The 26854-nt window shown below is 39.3% G+C and overlaps 1 protein-coding gene across 5 annotated transcripts in view; it reads right to left on the minus strand.

The window, feature by feature from the left end:
* Nucleotides 1–3040: 3040 nt before the first annotated feature.
* Nucleotides 3041–26854, minus strand: part of pcnx1 (pecanex 1) — a 40452-nt gene continuing 16638 nt past the window's right edge. For 2 of the 5 annotated variants that reach the window (XM_084092340.1, XM_084092341.1), the window contains 29 exons: nt 20223–20416; nt 18480–18573; nt 18349–18406; nt 17105–17331; nt 16803–16956; nt 16688–16720; nt 15698–15869; nt 15373–15483; nt 15192–15283; nt 14979–15088; nt 14698–14803; nt 14499–14591; nt 13434–13584; nt 13175–13316; nt 12817–12994; nt 12077–12185; nt 11838–11967; nt 11688–11746; nt 11342–11557; nt 10427–10680; nt 10070–10300; nt 9803–9903; nt 9533–9683; nt 9184–9414; nt 8808–9082; nt 8553–8725; nt 5807–6258; nt 5589–5729; nt 3041–4468 (listed from right to left, as the gene is read on the minus strand). In XM_084092340.1, the coding sequence (XP_083948466.1) occupies nt 4328–4468; nt 5589–5729; nt 5807–6258; nt 8553–8725; nt 8808–9082; nt 9184–9414; nt 9533–9683; nt 9803–9903; nt 10070–10300; nt 10427–10680; nt 11342–11557; nt 11688–11746; nt 11838–11967; nt 12077–12185; nt 12817–12994; nt 13175–13316; nt 13434–13584; nt 14499–14591; nt 14698–14803; nt 14979–15088; nt 15192–15283; nt 15373–15483; nt 15698–15869; nt 16688–16720; nt 16803–16956; nt 17105–17331; nt 18349–18406; nt 18480–18573; nt 20223–20416 (4579 nt within the window). In that variant the 3' untranslated portion in view covers nt 3041–4327. Of the gene's footprint in view, nt 4469–5588; nt 5730–5806; nt 6259–8552; nt 8726–8807; nt 9083–9183; nt 9415–9532; nt 9684–9802; nt 9904–10069; nt 10301–10426; nt 10681–11341; nt 11558–11687; nt 11747–11837; nt 11968–12076; nt 12186–12816; nt 12995–13174; nt 13317–13433; nt 13585–14498; nt 14592–14697; nt 14804–14978; nt 15089–15191; nt 15284–15372; nt 15484–15697; nt 15870–16687; nt 16721–16802; nt 16957–17104; nt 17347–18348; nt 18407–18479; nt 18574–20222; nt 20417–26854 lie in introns of all 5 variants that reach the window. The other 3 variants (XM_084092339.1, XM_084092343.1, XM_084092342.1) reach the window with 3 other exon arrangements.

The following is a 26854-nucleotide window of genomic DNA, read 5'->3' on the forward strand; positions in this document are numbered from 1 at the left end:
TGAGAGATAACAGAGTATGCCGTTATGTAAAGTGTCTCTGTAAGCAGCCATGTTTCAAAACAGATCTAATACTGTTTTATATCAATCTATAATAATCTGTTGCTAGTACTATTTTCTGTTATCTTGGGAAACCCCTTCTACAGTTTCTAATTTACTGTCTAATTTACTACTCGTGTGACACCTCAGTCTTTAAATCAATGTATTGAGAGAGAATAGGTGAATTCCAAATTATATCTGTTTTTGTAATCATAATACAACAAAGAAAGACTTATTATTGCTCATTATAATAGACTGACTTGGATGACAAAAAACATTAAAAAGTACTCAGATTACTGTGAAACTTAAACCTCTGACACCAAATGTGCTTTTTCATCTTAGCAATAATTTATTACACAAGTATTAAAGTCCCTTCACTGGCTCTGTTAATATTATAATTCATTGTAAATTCTTCTGCAGGTGTAGGCTACACATGTTGACAGCCACATGGGGTTGTTCCTCAAAAAGTCCCTTCAGCATTTTAACAGTTTTCTCTGCTGTTCACATGATCTCTGATTCTTATAATCAGACAATGAAACCAGGCAATGATGACCTAAGCAAGATTTTTTTTTTTTTTTTTTTTACAACTTTGTGTTGACAAAGTTGATATTGTGGCTTCATGTATGGTCAGATATGTCATTATAACATTTGACCAAAATCAAGCTCAAATGGAGTTACAAAGTTTTTGGATTTTTGAATTTTGGACAATTTCATGCTCCCAACTTTGTGGGAACAGTTTGGGGATGGCCCCTTCCTGTTCCAACATGACTGCGCACCAGTGCACAAAGCAAGGTCCATAAAGACATGGATGAGCGAGTTTGGTGTGGAGGAACTTGACTGGCCTGCACAGAGTCCTGACCTCAACCCGATAGAACACCTTTGGGATGAATTAGAGCGGAGACTGCGAGCCAGGCCTTCTCGTCCAACATCAGTGCCTGATGTTTGTCACAAATGCGCTTCTGGAAGAATGGTCAAAAATTCCCATAGACACAAAACCTTGACCTTGACCCTAAATCTTGTGGAAAGCCTTCCCAGAAGAGTTGAAGCTGTTATAGCTGCAAAGGGTCTGCCAACTCCATAAATCCTACGAATTAAGAATGGGATGTCATTAAAGTTCATGTACATGTAAAGGTAGACGTCCCAAAACTTTTGCCAATATAGTGTATGTGGGCGCTCGTTTTTTTCTGTCATTTGGCCAAAATCTCATGTTATTAAAGACGAAGTGCTATGCAGAAGCTATAAGACAGTATTGGCTATGTCTGTACGACAATGCTAGGCTAAGACACTCTCCTCCACTCCTCAACATAAACATCAGTCAGTGTAGGGCTGAGCAAATATGGGCAGAAGTCTTTACTGCCCTAGTACTTCAAAAAGCCTTTTAAAGGTATACATGTGAATTAAACGTGGCACAATGGCCTTCATCATCACAGTATGCTAATGCCTATCTAGTGCAGGGATTTCATCAATATGCTGATTGAGGACTGTTGGGACACTCCAGGCACAGGATGGTTCTGTCGGGAGAGACAGGGTCGTTTGCACCTCAATGACACGTCTGTACCATTTGCTTCACAGGACATATGCTTTCAACTACATACTGTTTATTTACTAGTGTGTTCTAATATGTAACTATGCCATGTTTGGTCTCATCTGACAGCTTATAAACTGAAATGAATGGTGGTGAACTTAATAGAGATATTAAAGTATCCTAATGTACAATCTAGGTACTAATGGTTAAACATGCATTGAGGAGAATATGTTAATGTTCTTCTCCCCCTCTTGATCACTACCCATTTGCCTCATCTTTTGTTTTCCTGTCGGTCGGTTTGGTGTTGGTATTCCATTCATGTTTAACAATGCTTTGCTCAGGGTATAAGAAGGAAAGGTAACTGTTGATCTAGGAGAAAGGCTTTAACCCTGCCACTCCCGCACATACCTCATACTACAAGAAAGGCTTTTACGGCCTCTTCTGCACGACAGTGCATTATTTGTTACAACTAAGTTTTCTATACAGTATGTTGTTCCATTCTACTGTCTGTATATTTAAACATGTAACTTAATAAATAACTTTGCCTGCTTTAAAGGCTTTGAGAATCTTTCCTTTTATCACTGATTATGTTGAAAGCTAACATGATTATAACTTTCGTTATCTAAACGTTAAATTTTCGTTTTCCTATTAGTTCTAAGAAAGACATTTACCTTTAAAGAATAAGAGGTTAAAGAATAACAACAACTTTAATGGAGTCAAATTAATTATAATTGAGTTAGATATATATCTGAATTACACGTTATCCTTCAACTGCCTTTTGTTATGATTATTGGTTCAAAATAGAAGCGTAAGCTTCCACCCTTACATCAGCCTTAGTGTTTCTTAGGTAAAGAAAACGCTGTACTTATTCAAAGAGCAGTTCTTTATTTACCTGTGCATTGCAAACAAGCAGAGATGGTTCAATCTGCATGCGGCACTGCATGAGGCGGGGTGGAGTCATGAGGTTTTACTTACAGTTTGAGAAGCCAATGGAGTTACGAGATTTAGTCACAAGCTCTTTTTAATACTTTTTTTGGCAAAAAATTTGCAAAACCCACACAGACATAAAGGGTGACCAATAGTAATGATGTATGAAAAAGTAAAATAAAATGATGCAATATGGAGATATGAGGTTTTGCCCAACAGCCACAATAATGAATTAAAGTTTCATGACTTTCATAATAAATAAATAAAATTATCGAATGTCTATTCACTAATGAACTTTTTAAATACCGTTTATACTGCTTCCATATGAACGATATTAAATTATTAAATTATTGTTACGATATCAAATAAAGTAAACATAAATATCGAGAAAACTATGTCAGGACATGTTTATAGTTTGTAATATTTTGACATACAAGGAAATTCAGATGTTTCCTTCCAATTATTACGGTCTTATAACACAAAATCAATGTGAAATTACCTTAAAATATAAAAGGAGACTAGTTACACAGAATTTACACACTGTGACTAATATTTTCCCAAAAGCTCTTTAATTTTTTTAATCTTAAGATATCGGTTTTATTTAGTCACTGCTTTTCTTTAACCTAAAGCCATTGTACCGATATACAGATTATGCCAGTGATCCCAGCCAAAGCACTTAATTTATATAAAAAAACATTACTGATTGGCAAACGTAGCCATATGTGGTCCAGTCACTGGTATCGTCTCATGATGGCTATTTTATTGGCCCGGAAATTTCATCCTAAGATCACATGAATATGAGTTCATGCCCCAGATACACCATGCACTTCATTCCATCCTTCTCATAAAAGAATATCATCAGTCACTCAGGTACAGGACATATTTATGCATTGTCTTTATTTGTCCTGTAAATGAAAAACAATATAACAAAATGTAAATACAATAATAAATATTCAAAGCCAAATCTTTATACAGACACATTTATATATTCATACATAACTACATGTGGTTAAAAACCACTTCTGTCCTCAAGCTAAAGAAAAAAGTCAAAATGGCAGAAAAGAATGTGTCGATTTCGCATTTTGCATTCCAAAGGCAACGGTAACCATGGCGATTTAAACCGTGGAGGAATAAATAATGTGTGATCTTAGAAAGTAGTGCACAGCTGCAAATCAAAAACAAAAATAAAACAAATAGTGCAAGTTAAAGTTTCTCATAACACCTGTCTCTTGAATGGATCCTCAACAAAATAAATGAGGATAAAAAAATAAGGATGACATAAGAGAGCTCTGTACTGGAAGCACCTGCTTCCGTTTTATCATCATCATCATCATCATCCTCACCGCAATCTTCTGTCTTTCTTGGCAGCTAGTAAAACAGTCTGTCACATGATTCTCACTGCATGTCCAGGGCAGCACTGTGCACCTGACTTATTTTGGCAGAAAATACAAAATAAAACTTGATTATAGCTGTAATAAAAAAAGCTGCTTTCTCTGCGTGTACATCAAGCTTGGCTTTAGTGTTCCCTGTGAGTTTGCATGTGTTTACAGACAACTGATGAGATGCATAGAAACCAAGAAACAGAATGAGACCGCAGCTGCTCATAAAGGAGAGAAAAAGAGAGAGAAGAGTTTACAGGAGCTGATCTCTCATGCAGCATATCCGAGGAACACAGAGCAAGGCAGCTTTCTGTCCAGATCCGAGCAAGTGTGCTTCTTACAGCGTGTGAGTGTGTACGTTCTCCATTTGCACGATTCCCTGGATTCCTGCGCCCGATCAGCAGCTGGAAGTGAGTGTGGCCTCATTCTTCCTCTGGACTGACATTAGATGAGTGTGTCCTCACACCTCTGCCCCCAGTTCAATCACTCCCGTCTCTATAATGGGAACCAGTTTATCATCCACCTGGAGCAGCAGGATGGTCTTATCAATGTGAGACCGACTAACCGGATCACGACTGCAAGGCACCCAACGATGAACCACCTATGGAGAGAGAGAGAGTAGTGGGAAATTAGGATAGTAGAAACCTTTTTTTCTTTTTTCTCAAAATTACAAACAAAAAATAAATAATTTTGCACAAGATAACTAAGAATTCTAGGGAAAATGTGCTTAATTGTCATCAAAATAATCTATATAAAATTATATAAGGGGTGTAACGGTACAGAGAAGTCACGGTTCGGTACTGTGATGGAATTGTAGAAGACTGATGTAATGTATCATGTCACCTTTGCCATGCTCCTATTCTATAAAAACTGTTGTGTTATTTTTGCTAGTGGGATTCTCTCTGAAACTGGTCTGAGATCTTCCCGGCCGTAATTAAAGCATATTCGAAGGCATTGTCTGGAGTCTGTCTAGTTAATGCTGCGCACCAGGTTAGTGGAACACTAGAGATCTTAATCCCAAGTGATAGTGTTCATAAGGGACGAGACGTCGTCCGACTCAATTCTTAGGCATCTTACGCGGTCAGAGTAGCTACACTTAGGCGACAACCAATGCGGCCAGAGTGGGAGTCGGAGACACCTAGTTTAACTTTAGTCAGGTGCATAGGGGAATTTCTACTACTGTACACATCTCAGTTTTGTGGTCACGGTTCAGTACAACAGGAAGAAGCAACAAAACCCCAGAGCTAGGTTTCTTTTCATTTATTTTGAACAGACAGTCGTGAAAATTACAGTTTGTTCCACCTAGCAGAATTTAGTCCCCCCTGAGGTAGTTGGTACAGTACAGCCACCTTTAGTGTATTACCTTCAAGTTGTTTAAAACCTGTATGAATTTTTTCTTCTTCTGCTGAACACAAAAGCTGATGTTTTGAACAATGTCGGTAACCAAACAGTTGATGGACCTCATTGACTTCCATAGTATTTTTTTTCCTACGTTTGAAGTCAATGAAGTACATCAAACTATCTGGTTACCGACATTCTTCAAAATATCTTCCTTTGTGTTCAGCAGAAGAAAGAAATTTCAAACAGGTTTGAAACAACTTGAGGGTGAGTAAATGAAGACAGAATTTTCATTTTGAAATGAACTTATATTTTCAGAACTTAAATATTTTTGAATAGTTTTATTTAAAAAAAAAAAAAAAAAGGTGTATGATTGTACGCACATGACCCTCCATGCCTTCTAGGGGACTCCACTCTCTCCAGAAGTTACGTCCAGATCTCAGTCTCATGCTCTCATCTGGCCACACCAGCTCCTTCCTCTTGGGATGATTCATCACGTCCAACACCTGACTCACATCAACAATCTACACACAAAAAATGCATATTTCATGATAACAACAAATTTCACAAAGGGCCAAATGCAAGAAAGCCAGACGCTCACCTGCACCCTGTAGGAGATGTCGTCCCTCCTCAGACAGGACAGCGAGGGATTGTGATGATGATGGTGGATGTAGTGAAGATGATGATGGGGGTGAGGATGGATGTCCGTCCCCAGCCCTAAGGCTTCGTTTCCCAGCAGGCCTGCGAGCGTGTGGGCGTGTCGTTTGCAGGGCGGGATGGAGTGGGCGGAGAGAGAGCTGGATGGGCCGGGCGGGTCGGGGTTGGCGGCTGAAGCGTTGCCCAGGCGGAGTTGCAGGGAGGTGGGCAGCGTACGGAGAGACAGCTGGCTGCTGGAGGAACGTCTGCAGGGCTCCAGACCCGTGACAGATGTGCGGAGTGAAGACTGGCGGCTGCTGCTGTGGCGATACGAGGACGACTGACTCACGACAGATGCACGAGCGGGAGACTGACGCACCAAACCAGACTGAACAGACTGAGAACTCTGACTTGTACCTGAAGAGAGAGGGACTGTTACTTTCTTTATTATTTGACAATATTTATCCATCCATCCATCCGTCTGATTCTGTCTGTCTGTCCATCTATCCAACAAGATTGAAATTGCATAAGGCATAAATAACTTTCACAATCTTTTAACTTTCACAAAACGTTTTGTCACAAAAACATGCAATGTTTGTTTAGATGACCTTTCCTTTTCTAGTTTTGTTCGACTGTTGCAAATGCTTCGGCAATAAACATACACTCACTTGACACTTTATTAGGTACACCTTGCTAGTACTGGGTAGGACCCCCTTTTGACTTCAGTACTGCCTTAATTCTTCATGGCATAGATTCAACAAGGTGCTGGAAACATTCCTCAGAGGTTTTGGTCCATATTGACATGACAGCATCACACAGTTGCTGCAGATTTGTCTGCTGCACATCCATGGCTCCCGCTCCACCACATCCCAAAGGAGTTCTATTGGATTGAGGTCTAGTAACTGTGAAGGCCATTTGAGTACAGTGAACTCATTGTCATGTTTAAGAAACCAGTTTGAGATGATTTGAGCATTGTGACATGACACATTATCTTGCTGGAAGTAGCCATCAGAAGATGGGTGTGTTGTGATCATAAAGGGATGGACATGGTCAGCAACAATAGTCAGGTAGGCTGTGGCGTTGCAATGCTCAATTGGTACTAAGGGGCCCAAAGTATGCCAAGAAAATATCCCTCACACCATTACACCACCAGCAGCAACCTGAACTATTGATACAAGGCAGAATGGATCCATACTTTCATGTAATTTACGCCAAATTCTGACTTTACCATCTGAATGTCGTAGCAGAAATCGAGTCTCAACAGACCAGGCAATGTTTTTCAATCTTCTAGTGTCCAATTTTGGTGAGCCTGTGTGAATTGTAGCCTCAGTTTCCTGTTCTTTGCTGACAGGAGTGGCACCCGGTGTGTTCTTCTGCTGCTGTAGCCCATCTGCTTCATGGTTCGACATGTTGTGTACGTTCAGAGATGCTCTTCTGCAGACCTTGGTTGTAACGAGTGGTTATTTGAGTTACTGTTGCCTTTCTATCAGCTGCAACCAGTCTGTCCATTCTATTTCGCCCACAGAACTGCCACTCACTGGATATTTTTTATCCTTTTTGGACCATTCTCTGTAAACCCTAGAGATGCCATCCCAGTAAATCAGCAGCTTCTGAAATACTCAGACCAGCCCGTCTGGCACCAACAACCATGTCACATTCATGCTGTCGGTCCAAATCTGATTATTTGTATATCTGATTGTAATCTGATCTAAATTATTGACAGTACACACTGTGTATCGCAACTGTTCGGATCCGATTTGTATGTCCCGTGGCGCTTTTTCGTTTTCCGGAATATCTGCATTGGTTTCTATGGCAATGACTTTGCGTTATGTATACGCCAAAAACAACAGCAGTGGAGGGGTTTGTAATACAGATGTTGTCTTATTTACAACATGACAATGTGTAGCCGCTGAGCTTGACTACTGTGTTTTATGTAGCAGACTGGTATGCGCCACTTTATTCAGTGCTGTCATCTCCGCCAGTCTTAAAATTAAATCTTTATACTCTATTGTCTCCATTATATGGTATTTTTCTGCTCGACCGGCACTTTGCAACAACACAACCTTGTTTCTGTAGTGACTTTCAGGAAGTTTCCTATAACAACGTCTGACATGTTTACATTTTACGTGCCGTGTGAAAGTGACAAACCACGCGAAATCCGATTAGAGGGGTCAGACTAAAACAGATTTCCAGAAATGTTATTTGAATAGATTTTTAAACTACATTTCTAGGAATAACTATGAACCACTATGAATGTAGCTTGAAACGGATTTGTAAAAAGCGCATTTCATGTGATTTATTGTCGTTTACTCTTGCTAAATATGATCAGATTCCAATCGGACATGCACAAAAATCAGATTTGGACTGACAGTCTGAAAGAAGCTTAAAATCACATTTCTTCCACATTCTGATGCTCAGTTTGAACTTCAGCAGATTGTCTTGACCATGTCTACATGCCTAAATACATTGAGTTGCTGTAAAGTGATTGGCTAATTAGATATTTGTATTACCGAGCAGTTGAACAGGTGTACTTAATAAAGTGGCCAGTGAGTGTTTATTATACCTATAAAGGTGTCAGACGCATCACGGTAAACCTAAAAACTCAGATAGAGGATTTGCAAATATTAACTGGGTGAGGCCTCATTAGAATACAAATTCATCATAATGTGTTTAACCAGTAAATTATGTCTACGCATCGACTGTGTGTTTACCCAGAGAATGAGGTGTGTAAGCGTGCAGTGCTGTAGGTCCTGAGCTGTGCTGGGAATCACTTGCTCCTGTCCCAGAATTCCCAGAATTCCCACTGCCACACGACAAGCCACCTGCATCACAATCTTCAACATTCCCGCCACTATTACAGCCAGCACCGCAACCCTTACGCAGTCTGCAGTGAGAGAGATAGGCGCCGTTATTGTGACATCACTCAAAACACATCCATTCTTTCTCATTCAACCACACACACACACCTGTGCCACGTGTTGACGATAAAGTTTCGTATGTTAGCGATGCTGATTGGACCTCCCAGTATGTGTCCCAGCTGGGGGTGTGTATTACAGTAAGATGTTGTCAGGGGCGACACATATATTGGGTATCCGATTGGCTGGTCGCACGAAGAGTTGATCATGTTGCGTAGTGCTTGCTTGGCATTCTGGATGCTTCCACGCTCCGGGTTTCGGTTCCGCAAAAACACCAATTCCTGCTGCTGCCCCGCCCACAGACCGCGCACACACTCCTTATTCACCTAAGAATGCACATGCAAAAACAGAAAATTACTTATGTCCTAATAAAGTTGTCTTTTCCGCGTCAGTCTATTTTCCTTTATTTTATCCTTTTTGCCCTCACCTTTATGACCCTGAAGCTGAGGTAGCGTCTATTAAGCATGATGATCTTGTATTCGTTGGTCCCTTCGTCCAACACGTGTCTGAGGGCGAGCAGAGAGGGAGAGTTGGACAGGACGGCACTGCGCCAGGCCGGGTCGCCCTCATGAGCGATCACTAGCGTCTGCTCGTGTGAAGAAATCGCCTCAAACAACACAGATGATTCCTCATACTCATCAGGGGAGGTGAAGTGATCCTGCAGAGAGAGATTAACTCTTGTTAAAATGTATCCCAAACGCATAAAATAATACAAGTCACATTTGATATGACACAGAGAACAGATGACATAGAAATTCATCTCACGCGCATCTCACCTGGTGCAGTTTGAGTGACATGCGAATTCCAGGCACAACCACCTTCCTCAGCAGTTCCATGTCAGTAAATATCCATTCATCTCTCACAGATGAGATCCGGAAATCTCCCTTAAACAAGGAATGCAGCCCATAGAGGAACGACTCTAGATTACTGTAAGAACCCAAACACACACCATCAGAATAAACGTGCACACACTAACCGCAAACAGTGTCTTCATAACACCCTTTTTGGAAAATCTCCAGCACAGTAAAGGATTCTTGCACCCTTACCTGGACATATGGTGAGATGCAGTTCCCAGAGCTCTCCTTCCCAAAACACACAGACCATAACACAACAAAACCAATGAAGAGTCTTTCTCGCTGTCTAGTGGCTGAAAGAAAGAGAGTGAGAGAGACAGTAGCAATTTAAAATTGTGTTTACAAACACTTCCATTAAAAAGTTTGGGGTAAGAAAGATTGATATTTTGATTTTTTTTAAACAATTTAATACATTTATTCAGCAAGGATGCATTAAATTGATCACAAGCATGTGTTTACCTTCTCTCTCCGTGAGTTGCAGTACTGGATCCAGCTGAGGTAGACGGAGCAGAAACTGTCTCTGGAGATTCCAGCCAGTCTGTGATCATAGTCTTCATCAATATTGGGGTTAAAGGTTGGATCCAGGTCAACATAGTTTCTCTCTCCACAGCTCTTCAAGCCCTCCAATAAGGCTTCGTTCGCCAGCCACTCCTCCAGTTTAGGAGACGCGATGACATAGTAAATGATGCCCTACACACATACAAACACATATACAATAAATAAATGATTTTAAACACAATTTCAGAACATTAAACCTCACCTAGCCAGTTTTCAACAGAGCAGTTAGGTACAGAATGGAAATACTTGTGTGCTGACCTTAACGTAGTAGGTGGTGAGGATTCGCCGCAGATCAAACACCTGCAGCATAGACGCGGCACTGTTATCGGTGATGCTGTAGCCCTCCAGGGCGTATTTAGTGACCAGAACCTCCCAGGCCAACCAGCGCTGTCCAAACGCAGCATTAAAGGACAGCAGATGGGGAAGGTGACCAGGCTCACAGCAACAACAGCTTTCATCTTCTTCAACTCCCTCTGTTATCGCCTCCACCTCCCTCTGCTGGCAATACGTCCCTAGGATAGAAATAGGAAAAGAAATGTGACAGAATCTTTTAACTAGAATCATATAATCATTTCAACATTAATAATTAACTCCTTTAAAATGTTATGTTTTTTCCACTTGAAGTCAACTTAAAATCCATTCGAACTATGCACCAAAGCCATGGTCGGTTATGTTAATGTGCTCATGGTTGTGACATTACTAATGTAATGATTCTGAATGACCTGTTTTTGTGGCTTAATTTCTACAAATGGTCAGGGTGGATTGGTGAGAGAGCTTTCATTTCTAAATTTAGAGTACATTGAGCAATTAATAGCTAGCAAAATCCTGTTTTTACATAATATATTACATTTCCAAGAACTATAACTTTTAAAAATGTACTCTACCGTTCAAAGGTTTGGTTTGAGGTTTGAACAAAGTCTCGTATGCTCACCAAGCTGATTTATTTGAACAAAAATACAGTAAAAACAGCTATATTGTGAAATATCATTACAATTTAAAATGTAATTTCTATTTTAACATATCTTAAAATGTAATTTATTCCCTTGCAGCACCATTACTCCAGTCTTCAGTGTCACATGATCCTTCAGAAATCATTCTAATATGCTGATTTACTGCTCAAGAAACATTTCTTGTAATCTCATAATCTCTCTTTTTGTCTTTTCCTCTCCTCACCCCTGAACTCAAGTCCTCTGAGCTGGAAGGTGATGAGGCCGTTGCCGATCTCGACGAGGTGAACGAGAGCATTGAGGTAATCAGATGCCAGGATGAAGCAGTCTCCAGTGCTGTAGTTTCCCCAGCGGCCCAGTTGCAGATCTCCACACAGAGAATGCTGCAGGGAACGCGTCAAATGCTCATAGAAGATGGAGTTCAGGTTATTATCATCTGAACCTGACAACATGAGAGATGGGATGAGACGACACAGGTTTAGAGATGTCACACAAATCTAGACCTCAAAGGGCAAGAAACTAAATTAAGAATGATTATACATTTATAACAGATACTCTATGTAAACCAGTACCTGGGTTTCTGTCAAGCTGCGAGGCAAGTCTAGTGTTGGAGTGATCGACTCGCTTAGTACTGAAACACAAATTAAAATCAACAAAGCTTTGTGAGCTGGGCTAAAATGGCAAAAGAAAACGGAGACACTGGTGTACACTGAGTGTCTTACTTGTATTCTCTCTCCCAGAAGCGCACAGGTCTTACGTAGGAGCTGATGAAGATGGCACTGCCAAGAAAAGGGTTTAATGGAGTGGAGAACACAGCAGACACAATGGCCTGCACTAACAACATGGCAGAGTCTGGAGGGGGGCGGAGTCAAGGAAGAACACAAAGAATCACAAAGGCACCAGGGTTTGACAAAGCCTGTAAAATATGTTAAATCTGAAACACAATGTGTGATAAGGATACGTGGCACTGCAAACGGCTGGGCGAAGGCATGGAAGGCAGAGCCCCAGGTAATCTGCCACGGCGCGATGTACGTATAAACAAACTTCAGCTTATAAAAGAGCTCCCATAACTACAAAACAAAACAAATCACACAATTATAAAATACGGACTTTGCAAAGTATCTAAAAAAACAACAACAAACTGGCAATTCGTGAGGGATAATGTAAGAGAAGCCGTGGGTGTTGTATCATCTGAAGGGGTCTGTGGTATTGACTGACTTTACATTATGGCTTTTTAAAATAAAATAAAATAAAATATAAAATAAAAATAAAATATTGATTTGAGTTATAGAGCATAAAGAAAACGTTACATTATGCTGCTTAATATGGCTTTTAAAATAAACTAATAAAGAGAACATAGAGTGATATAAGAGACATGAAATTAACAATTTGGCTGCCTGGGATAAGCTGCCTGGTTAAACAGTCATCATTCACAAATATATGATCAATCAAAATCAAGTATTCCAGAGATCTTTCTTATCTGATTTCTGTTGGTTAGTTATCAATCTACCAATTAGTCTAAAATGTTAGGATTCAATAACTAACAGAATCTTACAAGTGTCTTTAAATTGTGTCTGGAATGACTTGGACGTGTTGGACAACTCTTCAACTCTGTACATCATCAGAGGGCATATCCTATATCAAACTATATATGAATAAAAAGTCAAGACAAAAATCGATTCTATAGGAACGAGGACTGACCTTGCTGAAAATGATGGACATAATGAAAAGGTCCAGCAGCAATGTCTCGGAGAACTGCTGGTAATCAAACGTGAAGAACAGGACCGTGAAGAGGACAGTGACATACTGATATGTTGGACTACTGAAGGATGAACGCAGCAGCTTCAGCCCAGCGACAGTTATCACTAGAGCTCCGACCCTGAGAGAGAGAGAGGGAGAGAGAGAGAATTAATTGATTTCTTGTAAATGATAGTGCAGAGCAATGTTTGGCTAATACATGACAATCAGATGCAGACAGTCAATAAAAAACAACAACAACCTTAACACTGAATACAAAAGGACACAAGGCAGGAGGTTAGACAGAAGGGGGAATACTGACTCTGTGTTGAGTTTCTTGGGGCTGGCGAGCTCCTGTGCGCTGCCACTCAGCTCATTAAGCACAATGAGTGGATAGAGGATGTTTTTCTCCACAAACAGCAGCCACACATGTGCACGCTCAAACCACATGACATGGGCAGCACCTGCACACAGAAAACATGTACTTCAGTACAGTTAATGCTAATGGAGTCCCAGCAGAATGAGAGTTATGCATTTAAATAGCAGTAAACTGAATTCTCAACGACTGTAGTGTGACTCACCCCTGATTTCAAACTGATAGTACTCCCTGGTTTTGAGCAGAGGGTGCGAGAAGCAGTACCAGGGTAACTGCTTCCTCATCTGGGGCAACAGGTAGTGAGTTAACAGCCCAACTGCCCCAACCAGACCATACAGAACATAGCTCAAAAATGGCTAGAAGAGAAGACAGAGGGACAAGAACAGTCAAGAACTGTCTATTTATTCTATGATACAATATGTATTCTTGGAGTTTGATTTACCTGCAGCTGAACTATGAAGTGCAGTATGATCATATTTAGGGATACACAACATACTGCTAAAGATTACTGGCCGATATAAATGTTTTTTTTATTATTATTATTTATTGTCAGATTTTGGAAAGACACTATCGTTCAATCGTTTGGGGTTGGGTTTTTTCATGCTTTTAAGAGAAGCCTCTTATGTTCAACAAGGCTGCATTTATTTGATCAAAAATACAGTAAAATAGTAATATGGTGAAATATTATTACAACTTAAAAAACTGTTTTCTATTTGAATATATTATAAAATGTATTTATTCCTGTGATGGCAAAGCTGAATTTTCAGCATCTTTACTCCAGTCTTCAGTGTCACATGATCCTTCAGAAATCATTCTAATATGCTGATTTGGTACACAAAATACATTTATTATTATTACACACAGTGTTGATTAAGCATTTGTGTTGCTTAATAGGAAACCATGAAATGATTTTTGAATAGAAAGTAAAAAGTACTGCCCCCAAACTTTTGATTTGGTAGTGTATGAGCCAATTTTGGGTATTTTATTGTGCATTCTTATTTCCCTTTTAATTTTGCCTTTGCTGTCATTTAATATTAGTTAAAGTAAATCTTTAAAAACATTAATCATTTAAAAACTCTGTTAAATGTAATATTTAGCCAATCTCAAAATAAATATTATATTTTACTTTTTAGTGGTTTATTTTTAATATGTAAAATATTTTTTAATATTTCCATGTATCAGTTTTTGTCCATAACATGCAAATAATTACTGCCATATCAGTATCGGACAGAATTTTATAAGTACTGTATTTATATTCATAGTGTTTTACCTGTAAGGCGATGAAAACGGTGCTGACATGAATGGCGAAATACAGGACAGCAATGACGACACACACAATCACATCTGACTGTAGTCTCTCATTCTGTAGCCAGAGAGAAAGAGAGAGAGACACAGACGCATCATTCAAGACAGAAGAGTCCATGTGTGTTTGTGTCTATGTTTGTGAGATTTATGCATGTATTGCTCACCACAGAGCTGCGGAGTTTCTCTGGTAACGGATCCTGCACTTCAGAAAGAGGATCCTCCGGATTTTTCTCTTTTACATTAGGGAAGACCTTTGACTGCACTAATGAACTACACATACAGAAGACAGAATTAAAATCGACAAAAAACAAACTAACCACTGGACTAAAAGTTCCTAAAACAAATAATAAATACTCAAAGAGCTCAATTCAAAGTACTTATAGCAGGAAAAATGCAAGAATTATTTATCAAAAGCACAAACCCACACACTCACAGAAAGACTTACATGAGAACTGAGGGGTCACTGCTTTGGCGGCTGAGATGATATGAAACAGCAACCAACAGCCCACAAAACACAGAGAAAAGCACAGGAATGTGCTGAGGATCCCAGGAGTCCTGAAAACAAACATAATATACAGAGGAATATTCAGTGTGCTTCAACACAGAACAATCCAACATCCACACAAATACAACTGAAATCCTGAAAGTGATTCATCACCTTTAGGGCGCCATAGCAGAACCCATAGAGCATCACTATGGTGACGACGCTGCGCAGAACACTATAGAGAGCTGAGAGCAGACTGGTGCATGCTGGGAGTGAAGACAGACATTACAATGAGTCTCTAAAACACCAATCTCATCACAAACACAACAGTTTTTACAATGGGCACATGTGTTACCGTTTCCTCCGAAGGCGTGAATGTCAAGTTGCTCAAGCAGGTACATGACAAAAGTGTTAATCTGAGGGAGCAGCCCAATGAAGAAGATGATGGGAAAGCACAGGGTAAAAACTAGAGTGAGAGAGACGAAAGAGAGAGATCATGTGAAGCCGGAGTACTTGAGTCCCGTCCCATCAGCAGGATTTTCTCTGTGCTCAGCTCTGGAATATTTTTCTACTTTCACAGGAATGCTGAGGAAAAAGCTTATGGCTTGCAGATTTAAATAAAAGAGCAAAACAAAAACCACTACATATTCATCTGCTGGGAATTTACGCTCAGTGCTCACCAATGAGGAGATCCCGCGCTTGAGACAACAGGATGGAGCTGGTGAGAGCGACTCCATATAGAGACACTGCACTGGAGCTGCTGTTTACACTCCCATAGTGCAAAAGCCAGATCAGCCCACAGCACAGACAGAAATACACAGGCCTGCTGTAGGCGATGATACGATTATGACCCTAAAGAGGGAAAGAAAATCATTGCATCTCTGAATTTAGACCACAAATTTCTTTTTGCAAATGTTAAAAAGGTTTGATGATATTAATTAATATATATATATATATATATATATATATATATATATATATATATATATATATAATCATGAATATACACAACCATTCAAAGGTTTGGAGTCAGTTTGATAAATAAAAAAATAAAAAATACAGTAAAAACAGTAATATTGTGAAATATTATTTATAATTTAAAATATTTCTTCCTTCAGAAATCATAATCTAACGTGTTGATTTGGTGAAACATTTTATTATCATCAATGTTGAAGAAAGTTGTGCTACTTAATATTTTTGTGGAAACAATGATGTTTTTTCAGGATTCTTTGATGAATAGAACTGCATTCCTTTACAAATATTTTTTTTGTAACATTATAAATGTTTTTATTGTCAGATTTGATCAATTTAAGTTGTCCTTGCTAAATAAAAGTATTAATTTCTTTTTAAAAAAAATCATACTGACACCAAACTTTTGAACGGTTGTGTATTCACAATTTGAATTTCCAAATTAATGTAGAATCTACAATATTTTTAATACTTTTTGCTTAATGCCATCTCTCTAAACATAATCTTGAGATTATTCTTATAAATGCATAAGTCCCATTAATCACAGAAATGAACGCATTTATTTTCCCTGCACTAATTTATATGCTTTTGGCTCACAGTAATGGAGTGTGAGTGTTACTGTATTAGAGTGTGTTTGTGTGTGTGTTTGTGTTTGTGTGTGTGTGTGTGTGTGTGTGTGTGTGTGTGTGTTTGTTACTCACATGTCTGGGTGATGAAGAGTCGGGTTGTACACTCTGATTAAGGGATCAAAAGACACATTTTCATTAAAAATGATTCATTAGATCAGTGTGTATTTAAAAAGTGTGATTCTCTCACCTTCAGCAATGAGTACTGGCAACTGGCGATAACGAGGCAGAACTGAAAAACCCAAATGTCAGTGAAGAACCCATGAACTAGCAGCACAGAACCTAGGAAGGCCACGAGAACCGCAAGAGCCACCGAGAGCATGTTCTCCAGAACTTCCCGGTTCCTGATAAACACACACACACACACACACACACACACACACACACACACACACACACACAGCACCATCAGGATATGAGATGAAACATATCAGTACTACACATTCATGTGTGTGTGTGTGTGTGTGTGTGTGTGTGTGTGTGTGTGTGTACCTGTCGAAGAGGGCCAGTAGTGTGAGTCTGTCAAAGTGCAACCCGACCCACAGGTATGGCAGCAGCCAGAAGCGGTAGTACTGCTTGGTTTTGAGCGCGTGCGCGTGTGAGTGTGTGTGATTGTGTGTGGAGGTGGAGTGCGGCGCCTCCTGCAGGTCAGGACTGCCGTCCACATCGTGCTGTTCCAACAGCTCTGGGTCCATGGACAGCAACCGATTCAGACGCATCTGAGGAAACGAGAACTAAGCCGGGGTGAGTTTACACACACACACACACACACACACACAGACTGAGCTCATCATCTCAACTAGGGGTGGGCGATGTGACCAAAATCACAATATGAGAAATGTTATTTCACGGTAACATTATATATCATAATATAGTTATTTTTTTGTAATTATAAAATAAGAACAAAGAAGCAAATCACAAACAATAGGACAAATACAATAGAACAAAGATACAAATTGAATAAAGTTTTTTAGGTTCAGTAGGTACAGTATTTAATGTAGTTAAAAAAAATGATTACAGAAATTGAATAATCAAATAAAAAAATAAAACATTGCATAATCTTCCCTGTATTAATGAAATATAAAAACAAAAGTTAATTATGGAAGCTTGTTTCCGCCACTAAATAAAAAATAATAACTTTTTTCTCAGAACTATGAGATATAAACTTGCAATTTCAAGTTATAGTCCGCAATTCTGAAATATAAAGTCGCAATTTATATTTCCGAAACTCGCAAATACACTGACACATGTTCAGTTTTCACCCAACTGTTTACGTTCACTTAAGATATAACCGGCTGTGTTTATGTCCACACAATGGTCAATTGTGCTTCGGGTGCAAGTCAATCAGTGCAAGTACCGCATTAGGGTGTTTTATTTTTTTTGCACTTAACTCTTTTTAACCTCAAGCACATCCAGCTCTTTATTTTCTAATTCATGCATGTTTCTTTATCACACTAAAATGCCAACAACTTAAAGTCGAACTGTACCGTGATTAAATTATATAGCAGAATTTCTAACTAAAGACACCTTACAGTATATTGTTGAAATTATGTATATTGTCGTATTGCCCAGCCCTAGTCTCAACTGTGCTGCTTTCTCACACAAGCACTTTTTGTGCACAATGCATAATCTCATACTGTATGTCACTATATTTTCTCACAGTCTTTATATTCTCTCTCTGTGTGTGTGTGTGTGTGTGTGTGTGTGTGTGTGTGTGTGTGTTCAGTAGCACTCACCAGGTCATGAGGGTAAAAACGAACTGAGGTAGAACTGGAGAGGTGAGAGTCTGTTTCCCTGCAGATAGAGAAAGATGTTAGTTGTTGGATATTCAACAAGGGATTCTGGTCGTACGTGTGCTATAACTCACCAGAGGTTGTTGGAGGCTCGTCTGGTTGCAGGTTCAAAGTTCACCAGGGACATGTCACATCCTCCGACCTCATAGAGAGGCGGGGTCAGCTTCCCTGAGTCACACAAACACACAGGAGGTTAGGGGTCACATAACAGACATCGCAGGGTCACATGAGCGTGGAGCCTTTTACCACAGATAGGACACTGCCCCCATAATACCTGCTGGTCTGCACTAAATTTTCAGAACAATAACACCTCAATCTGGCAAGACCGACGCCAACAAAATTAAATCACTCCCATTATAATCAGGAAAGCCGTCTACTGGAAATGCCCAACTCTTTTTGATTCCTTTCCTGTGTAAAGATTTTAGTTACACAGTGGTTCTAAAAAGCTTTATTTTGCCCATCGATCTACAATAAAACAATTTAATATTATATGATAACTGATTGCTATGAAGTTTATTTGTTATACATATAAATAACTTACATTACCGTTCATAAGTTCTCACAAAACGGTAAGAATTTTTTGATGAATAGACAAAAGAACGGGATTTTTTAACATAACATAATAAATGTCTTTACTGTCACTTTTGATCAATTGAATGCGCCCTTGCTGAGTCAAACTCGGGCACCAGAGGTGCAGATGCACTATATGTCGGAGCGCTGCCCACAAGGCTATTGGCTCCAAAGTTGTTTTGTTCAGTTCTTTGAGTGTTAAAATGTTCTTAAAACTAGAAGTATGACATTTCAGTTGAAAAGGGGTAGACGAGAACCACTGAACATGTAACACAATAGCATAAGAAACTCTTAATATAATATGATTGCAAAAATAAAATTCTAGAGAAAATTAACACACACAAACACAAAAAAAAAAACTCTTGACAGCCTGTAACAACAGTCATTTGGTTATAATTGTTTAATTTCAAGTGATCCAATCACCATCACTAAACACATCACTGGACAGCACTAAATACAGGTGTAAACGGGGTCCAGTGTTGGGACCAATAAAACCCCATTCAGACAAATCAGAAAATGTAAGCCCATAAATACATGCGCATGAGTTCATGGAACGTCTTCAGTGAGATTAATACCAATGCTAATACCAGGCGTAAACAAGACAAAGAATCCTTTCTCTATCCTTCCTGACTGTATGAGCTTTTTAAGCTGATAACATTTTATTGTGTTTCTCCATTCAAAAACAAGAGATATTTATAGATATATAGATGCACTATTGATCCCGAGGGAAATAAGCCAGCATGTTCCCTGACCGGAAGCAAACCTTAACCACAGCAGTGAGAGTGCTGCATCAATACCTCTAGACCCCCAGGGAAGAGTTTGACTGACCAAAGAAAGTCCATGCCACACAAAAATGCATGCAAAATGTGAAGTAAAGTCATGATGTCAGCCGTATAATCAGTGTGACCCCAAACATCCTAATGTTTACAAAAATAAAACCCCACATACACATGCAGAAAAATGAGTAAACTGATAGAGATAAATAAAGATTAACTCCCACAGCCAATACAACCTGTCAATCTGACGAAAACCTGCTACAGATGCACACTGACTGAATATTGATTCCAGGAAATGACATGCAAATGGAATTAACAGACATGATAAGAAACAGCATGCAGATCTGACAAATAGTACTTGGTGTGACAGACAGCATGCATGTGTGAGACACACGGGATGCAAATTTAACAGGCAGGTGTGACAGATGACAAGATGATGTGACAGACAGCAGGCAATTTTACGGTGCATACCAAAGTCATCCTGCAGACTGGTCACGCCCACAGTGGACGCCTTATCCGGACAGCCCTCCAGCTGCGCACTTCCATTCCTGACCAGCAGGGAGGCGCTAGTGCTCAATACCGTCACCTGAGACGGCGTGCGGGATGGCTGACCTCTGACCTGTGACCCTGAAGCTTGAGATACCTGACTCAGAGCCTCCTGCAGACTGGAGGAGTAGAAATATGCATGATTCGTGATGAGTAAGAGACTTGCGCATGTGTGACACAGGGATGGACAATTTGGTCACTTTGTGCACTCGACAAAGTCAACCGAGTACTCAGGGAGAACCCGAGTTCATTGCGGTTGACTATGTTGCACACTGTTCTTTCAGTGCATTGTGTCCAGTGTTGTTATTGTTAACTACTAATAGTTAACTAAAACTATTAAAGTGTTTTTTGGTGATTGAAAAAGCTGAAATAAATCAAAATATAAATATTCAATTAAAAAAAAACTTAAACTCAATTGTGTCAACTTCCCAAAATGAGTCACTGAATGTTTTGGAAGGTGAAAAAAGTGTTAGTCATTTGAATATTCAAGTCCCTAGAGTGAGAGTTAGTGTGTGCGTGTTTGTGTATTTAAAAGATAAGGGAGACAAAAACAGAACAAGATGCTGGAAGAAAGTGCAAGGTCACATTTATAGAGAAAAACAGGCAGATGGTAGTGAGAGACGGTAGAATGAGGGCTCTGGAGGTGTTATGGGAGCTGACAGGAAGTGTAAAATGAGAGGAGTGCTGAACGGGAAGAGAAGAGGATGAGTATTCCGATTTCACCACCAGAAAAAGCAAGAGCACAAACAGAACATTACTAGGTAAAAACAGAGAGAAAGGGGAAATAGATGCCTTTGTTCACACTGCACAAAAATCCAATTTGTTTTTTTAATCTAATTATTCGAGATGACCATAGAGAAGTCTATATTTTGAAAGCGACAAAATCATATACGTTTATTTGTTGTTGATTAGTTGACCATTCACTGATGCAACCATTTAAAAATGTTGTTTTGCACATTCCTAATTTCTACATTGGCTGCCACAAAAGCCCCAGCAAAACAAGTGGCATAAGAGAGTTGCTGACTGTCATTTTGGAAAGAGATGACGGAAAATTGGAAAACTGCTGAACTCATCAGTGCGTCATAAACATTAGAGGCATCACTGTGATTAATAACACACATTCATGTGGATGATGTGTCTGTAACGTACACTTGCTTGATCATTCACTGTTCAATAGTAAACGCCACATGTGACAGTAAATGAGGGATTTCAGACAAAGACACTCTACTGTGCATTGTGTATGACATTACAGTCATACATCCTGAAAAATATATATATTTGAAATCGGATCTGACCATATATAACACTTCTCAAAAATATTCTGAATTGAACATTCAGACTGAAACATTTCTGAAATTCCATTTCAACCAGAATTCAAATCACAAACACCATCGTTCAAAAGATTGGGGTCGGTAAGACGTTCTTGAAAGAAGTCTCTTTCAAAGATCAAAAATACAGTAAGAGTTATATTGTTAAGTTTTATTACAATTTAAAATAACTGTTTTATATTTTAATATATTTTAAAATGTAATGTATTCCTGTGATGGTTCAGCATCATTACTCCAGTCTTCAGAGTCACATGATCATTCTAATATGCTGATTTGATGGTCAAGACACATTATATCAAATCAAATCAAATCAAGTATATTTGTATAGCGCTTTTCACAATACAGATTGTATCAAAGCAGCTTCACAGTATTAAATAAAAATAAAATAATACAACAAGGTTTGTTTCTAGTGGAATTTATTGATTGATAAAATAAAATAAAATATCCCCAACTGAGCAAGCCAAAGGCAACAGTGGCAAGGAACCGAAAAAACTCCATCAAGTGACCTAATGGTGTCCTAAAACTCCATCAGGTGACCTAATGGAGAGAAAAAAAACAAAAACCTTGGGAGAACCCAGGCTCAGTCGGGGCCAGTTCTCCTCTGGCATTTATGAACTAGAGGCCGGATTGTAGTTTGAACTGATTAAAAATATTATATGAATGCCTGGCCGAAAAGATGCGTCTTTAATCTAGTTTTAAACTGGGAGAGCGAGCCGAGCAACGAACAGTATCAGGAAGACTATTCCAGAGTTTCGGAGCCAAATGTGAAAATGCTCTCCCTCCTTTGGTTGATCTGGATATCCTAGGTATGACCAAAAGCCTCTTATTTAGTGATCTTAAAGAGCGCGATGGATTATAGGGCGATAGAAGATCCGTTAAATAGACTGGAGCTAAGCCGTTTAGGGCTTTATAAGTCAGTAGCAATACCTTGTAATTAATACGGAACTTTATAGGTAGCCAATGCAGTGATGATAAAATCGGTGTTATATGATCATATTTTCTTGATCTAGTAAGAACTCTAGCGGCTGCATTTTGGACTAACTGTAGCTTGTTTATTGAGGATGCAGGACAACCAGCTAATAAAGCATTACAGTAATCTAGTCTCGAGGTCATGAATGCAAGAACTAACTTTTCTGCATCAGAAACTGATAGCATATTATGTAGCTTAGCAATGTTTCTAAGGTGGAAAAAGGCTGTTTTTGTAACATATGAAATATGATTTTCAAAAGACAGGTTACAATCGAGTATAACACCCAGGTCTTTTACTGTAGAGGATAAAGTAACAGGACATCTACGATGTCAAAGTTGTATTGTGAGAGGTTCTGTGGGCGGTTTTTTGAACCGATAAGTATTACCTCTGTCTTGTCTGGATTTAATAAAAGAAAATTACGCGTCATCCAATCTTTTATATCTTTAACACACTCTGTCAATTTGGATAATTTAGCGTTTTCATCCGGCCGTGATGAAATATATATTTGAGTGTCATCAGCATAACAATGGAAACTAATTCCATGTTTCCTTATAATATTTCCAAGTGGCATCATATATATTGAGAATAATAGAGGGCCCAACACAGATCCCTGCGGCACTCCATAGTTTACTGAAGTTATGATCGATTTTTCTCCATTCAAATAGACAAAATGGTAGCGGTCAGATAAGTATGATCTAAACCAGCTTAATGCTTGTCCTTGAACACCAGTATAATTTTGTAGTCGATCTAAGAGTATTGTGTGATCTATAGTATCGAACGCAGCACTTAGATCAAGTAAAACTAGTATTGAGATACAGCCTTGGTCAGAAGCTAAAAGTAAATCATTTGTGATTTTAACGAGCGCAGTTTCAGTGCTATGATGCGGCCTGAATCCTGACTGAAACTTTTCATAGATATCATTTTCTTGCAAGAAAGAGCCCAGTTGAGCGGACACAACTTTTTCTAGTATTTTAGACATAAATGGAAGATTTGAAATGGGTCTATAATTTGCTAGATTATTATGATCTAATTGTGGTTTCTTAATGAGAGGTTTTATAACTGCCAGTTTAAATGTTCTTGGAACATGACCTAAAGATAAAGATGAGTTAATAATACTGAGGAGAGGCTCTTCCACTACAGGTAACACTTCTTTCAGTAGTTTAGTTGGTATAGGATCTAATAAACATGTTGTTGTTTTAGATGAAGTGATAAGTTTATTTAACTCTTTTTGTTCTATAGTTGTAAAGCACTGTAATTGTTCTTGCGGGGGGATAATTGAGGCTGAATTATAAGGCGCGATTGAGGATTGAACGTTTACAATTGTGGTTCTGATGTTTTCTATTTTTTCAGTGAAGAATTTCATGAAATCATTACTACTAAACTGTAACGGGATATTTTGTTCGGGTGACGTCTGTTTATTTGTTAGTCTAACCACGGTGTTAAATAAAAACCTTGGATTGTTTTGGTTATTTTCTATTAGTTTGCGGAGGTGCTCAGCCCTGGCCGCTTTTAGGGCCTTTTTATAACGTGACATACTGTCTTTCCACGCGATTCTAAAGACCTCTAAATTAGTTTGTTTCCATTTACGCTCTAAATTACGGGTTTCTCTCTTTAGAACATGCATAGTATTATTGTACCATGGTGCTTTAATTTTCTCTCTGACCTTTTTTAATTTAATGGGTGCAACAACATCCAATGTTCTAGAGAGAATGGTGCTCATAGTGCTAGTTAGTTCTTCTAGTTCATCTGTTTGTTTGGGTTCAGGCAGCAGCTGAGACAGATTAGATAAGCAATTTGAGAAATTATCTATGGTGGATGGAAGGATTGATCTGCCTGGTCGATAACGCGGCGCAGCATGACATATTACAGCAGTACGTAAATCTGCAAACTCTTTTAGGAAATCAGCGTAAGGCCCAGGCGGTCTATATACGGTAGCCAAGGCTAGAGATAATATGGATTTTTTTCTAACATCTAAGAGCGTAACATTTAGTACAAGTACTTCAAATGAAATAAACTTATAACCCGTTTTCTGAGTAACATTGAGAATATCTCTATAGATTGTTGCAACACCGCCGCCACGACCAATCAGACGGGGCTCATGCTTATAGGAGTATCCAGATGGAGTAGACTCATTTAGACCGAAATAATCATTTGATTTAAGCCAGGTTTCAGTAAGGCAAAGTACATCGAAGCTATTATCTGTGACTATTTCATTTACAATAACTGCCTTAGGTGTGAGTGATCTAATGTTTAGAAGACCTAGCTTTAAAAATTGTTTTTGTTTACTAATAGCAACATTTTCTGTTTTAATAACAATTAGATTTTTCCTAGATCCTGCAGTAGAATTATTATTTGATCTCACTAAACGAGGAATAGACACAGTTTCTATGCAATGTTCTACACTAGTATTTTTATCATTTAAATTGGTGCAGGAGAGACTATGATTTGGACTTTTGGTTACTAGTCATCTAATGGTATTTAACATTTTGGAGATGTTATCCGACAGAAGATCCACTCCGAATCTGCTTGGGTGTAAGCCATAGGCACGGAAAAGCCTAGGACGCTCCCAAAACAGATTCCAATTATTTACAAAGAGCAGTTTCTGCTCATTGCACCATGACATTAACCATTCATTTAGCGCGAATAGTCTACTAAACTTTTCATGTCCTAGTCGGTACGTGGGAAGCGGTCCTGACACAATGATCGTTATTTCAGGCGATGTGCTGCGTACCGTATCGATCAGATTCCTGAAGTCTTTCTTCAGGACCTCCGTCTGGCGCAGCCTGATGTCGTTCACTCCCGCGTGCAGGACCACAGTTCCGACGCGCTCGTCACCGTTCAGAATCTCGGGAACGCGAGCAGCGATTTCAGAAACACGAGCACCAGGAAAGCAGTGACTGTGCACCTTACTTTTACCTAACGTAGCGTGTACGTGCCGAACGATGGAATCGCCGATGATCACAGCATCGCGTTCGGTTTCGCGAAGAGGGGAGAAGCGGTTTTGTGTGGATAACTCGAAAACCGGGAGGGTCGGAGAGAGTCTTGGTCTAGACCTGACTCACGTCTTCCGCTGCAGAACCATCCAGGCTTCGTGGTGGCGTGTTGGAGCCGGAGTGAACGAGACCATGGCTGATCGCGACCTCGGCGCTCGGGACCGATGCTGAGTAACGCACGGAGTAGACGAGGTCGGAGTCAGCGGGTTAGTAACGTTAATCACTGATTTGTGTGCATCGGCGCGTGATGTTTCAAGAGCTAACCGCCGGTCTATCAGCTCGGCCTGTCTCACTAAAAGGTCGTGGATCTGTTTCTCAACAGCTTCCAGCTCAGACTGCAATGCGTGCAGCTCAAATGTGTCCTCACCTGCACCAAGAGGTAGACTACTTACATCTGATATATTCGCCATGTTTGTTTGTAAGTGAGTGTGGAGAAGACGCGTTCAGCCGTGATCCACGGACGTAACCTATAAGAGTATCCGGCGTTGGATCACTAATAGGCTAGAGCGTCTGCTCAACAGTCCGCGTTGTAACTATGAGGTTTGAGCAGTAGTTTAAATTAAGTAGTTTAAATTTATAGTTAAAACAGTAGTACTGTAAAAAATAGTTTAAAGAGTAGTATAAATTTATATCTGAAATCAGTTGTGTTACTTCATATTTTTGTGGAAACCGTGACACAATTTTTCAGGATTCTTTGATGAGTTAAAAAGATAAAAAATAACAGCATTTGAAATATATTGTCACAATGTAAAAGTCTTTACTGTCACTTTTGATAAATTTAAAGCGATAGTTCACCCCAAAATGATCATTTACTCAAGTCGTTCTAAATTTATTTTGTCTGCTGAACACAAAAGAAGAATATTGGTAAAAAAAAAAAATACTACGTCCATCAACTGTCTGGTTACCGACATTCTTTAAAATATCTTCTTACATTTTTTGGGAGAACCATCCCCTTAAAAATCTTACTGACCCAAAACTTTTGAATGTTTGTGAATGGATGTGGTTTGGTTTAAGTTTGTAAAAGTAAAACCCCACATGGTCTTTGCTCTCATCATGATCCTTCAAGAGAGACAGACATGCCTCAGGCCTGACGATGAGACAAAGCACTCAAACACTCTCTCTCCGTCTGAAGCCATGATGGCATCTATAATGGCAAGGATGGCTGTGTCTGGGGGTTATGGACAGATTTAGCATGTGAAAGAAGGGCACAGTGACCGTAACTCTCCAGGATACAGTATTAGAGACTCCAGAAGCAGCATGTGTATG

Source organism: Abramis brama (genome assembly GCF_963993115.1).
Source record: "Abramis brama genome assembly, chromosome: 19".
In the NCBI taxonomy this organism is placed as follows: domain Eukaryota; kingdom Metazoa; phylum Chordata; class Actinopteri; order Cypriniformes; family Leuciscidae; genus Abramis; species Abramis brama.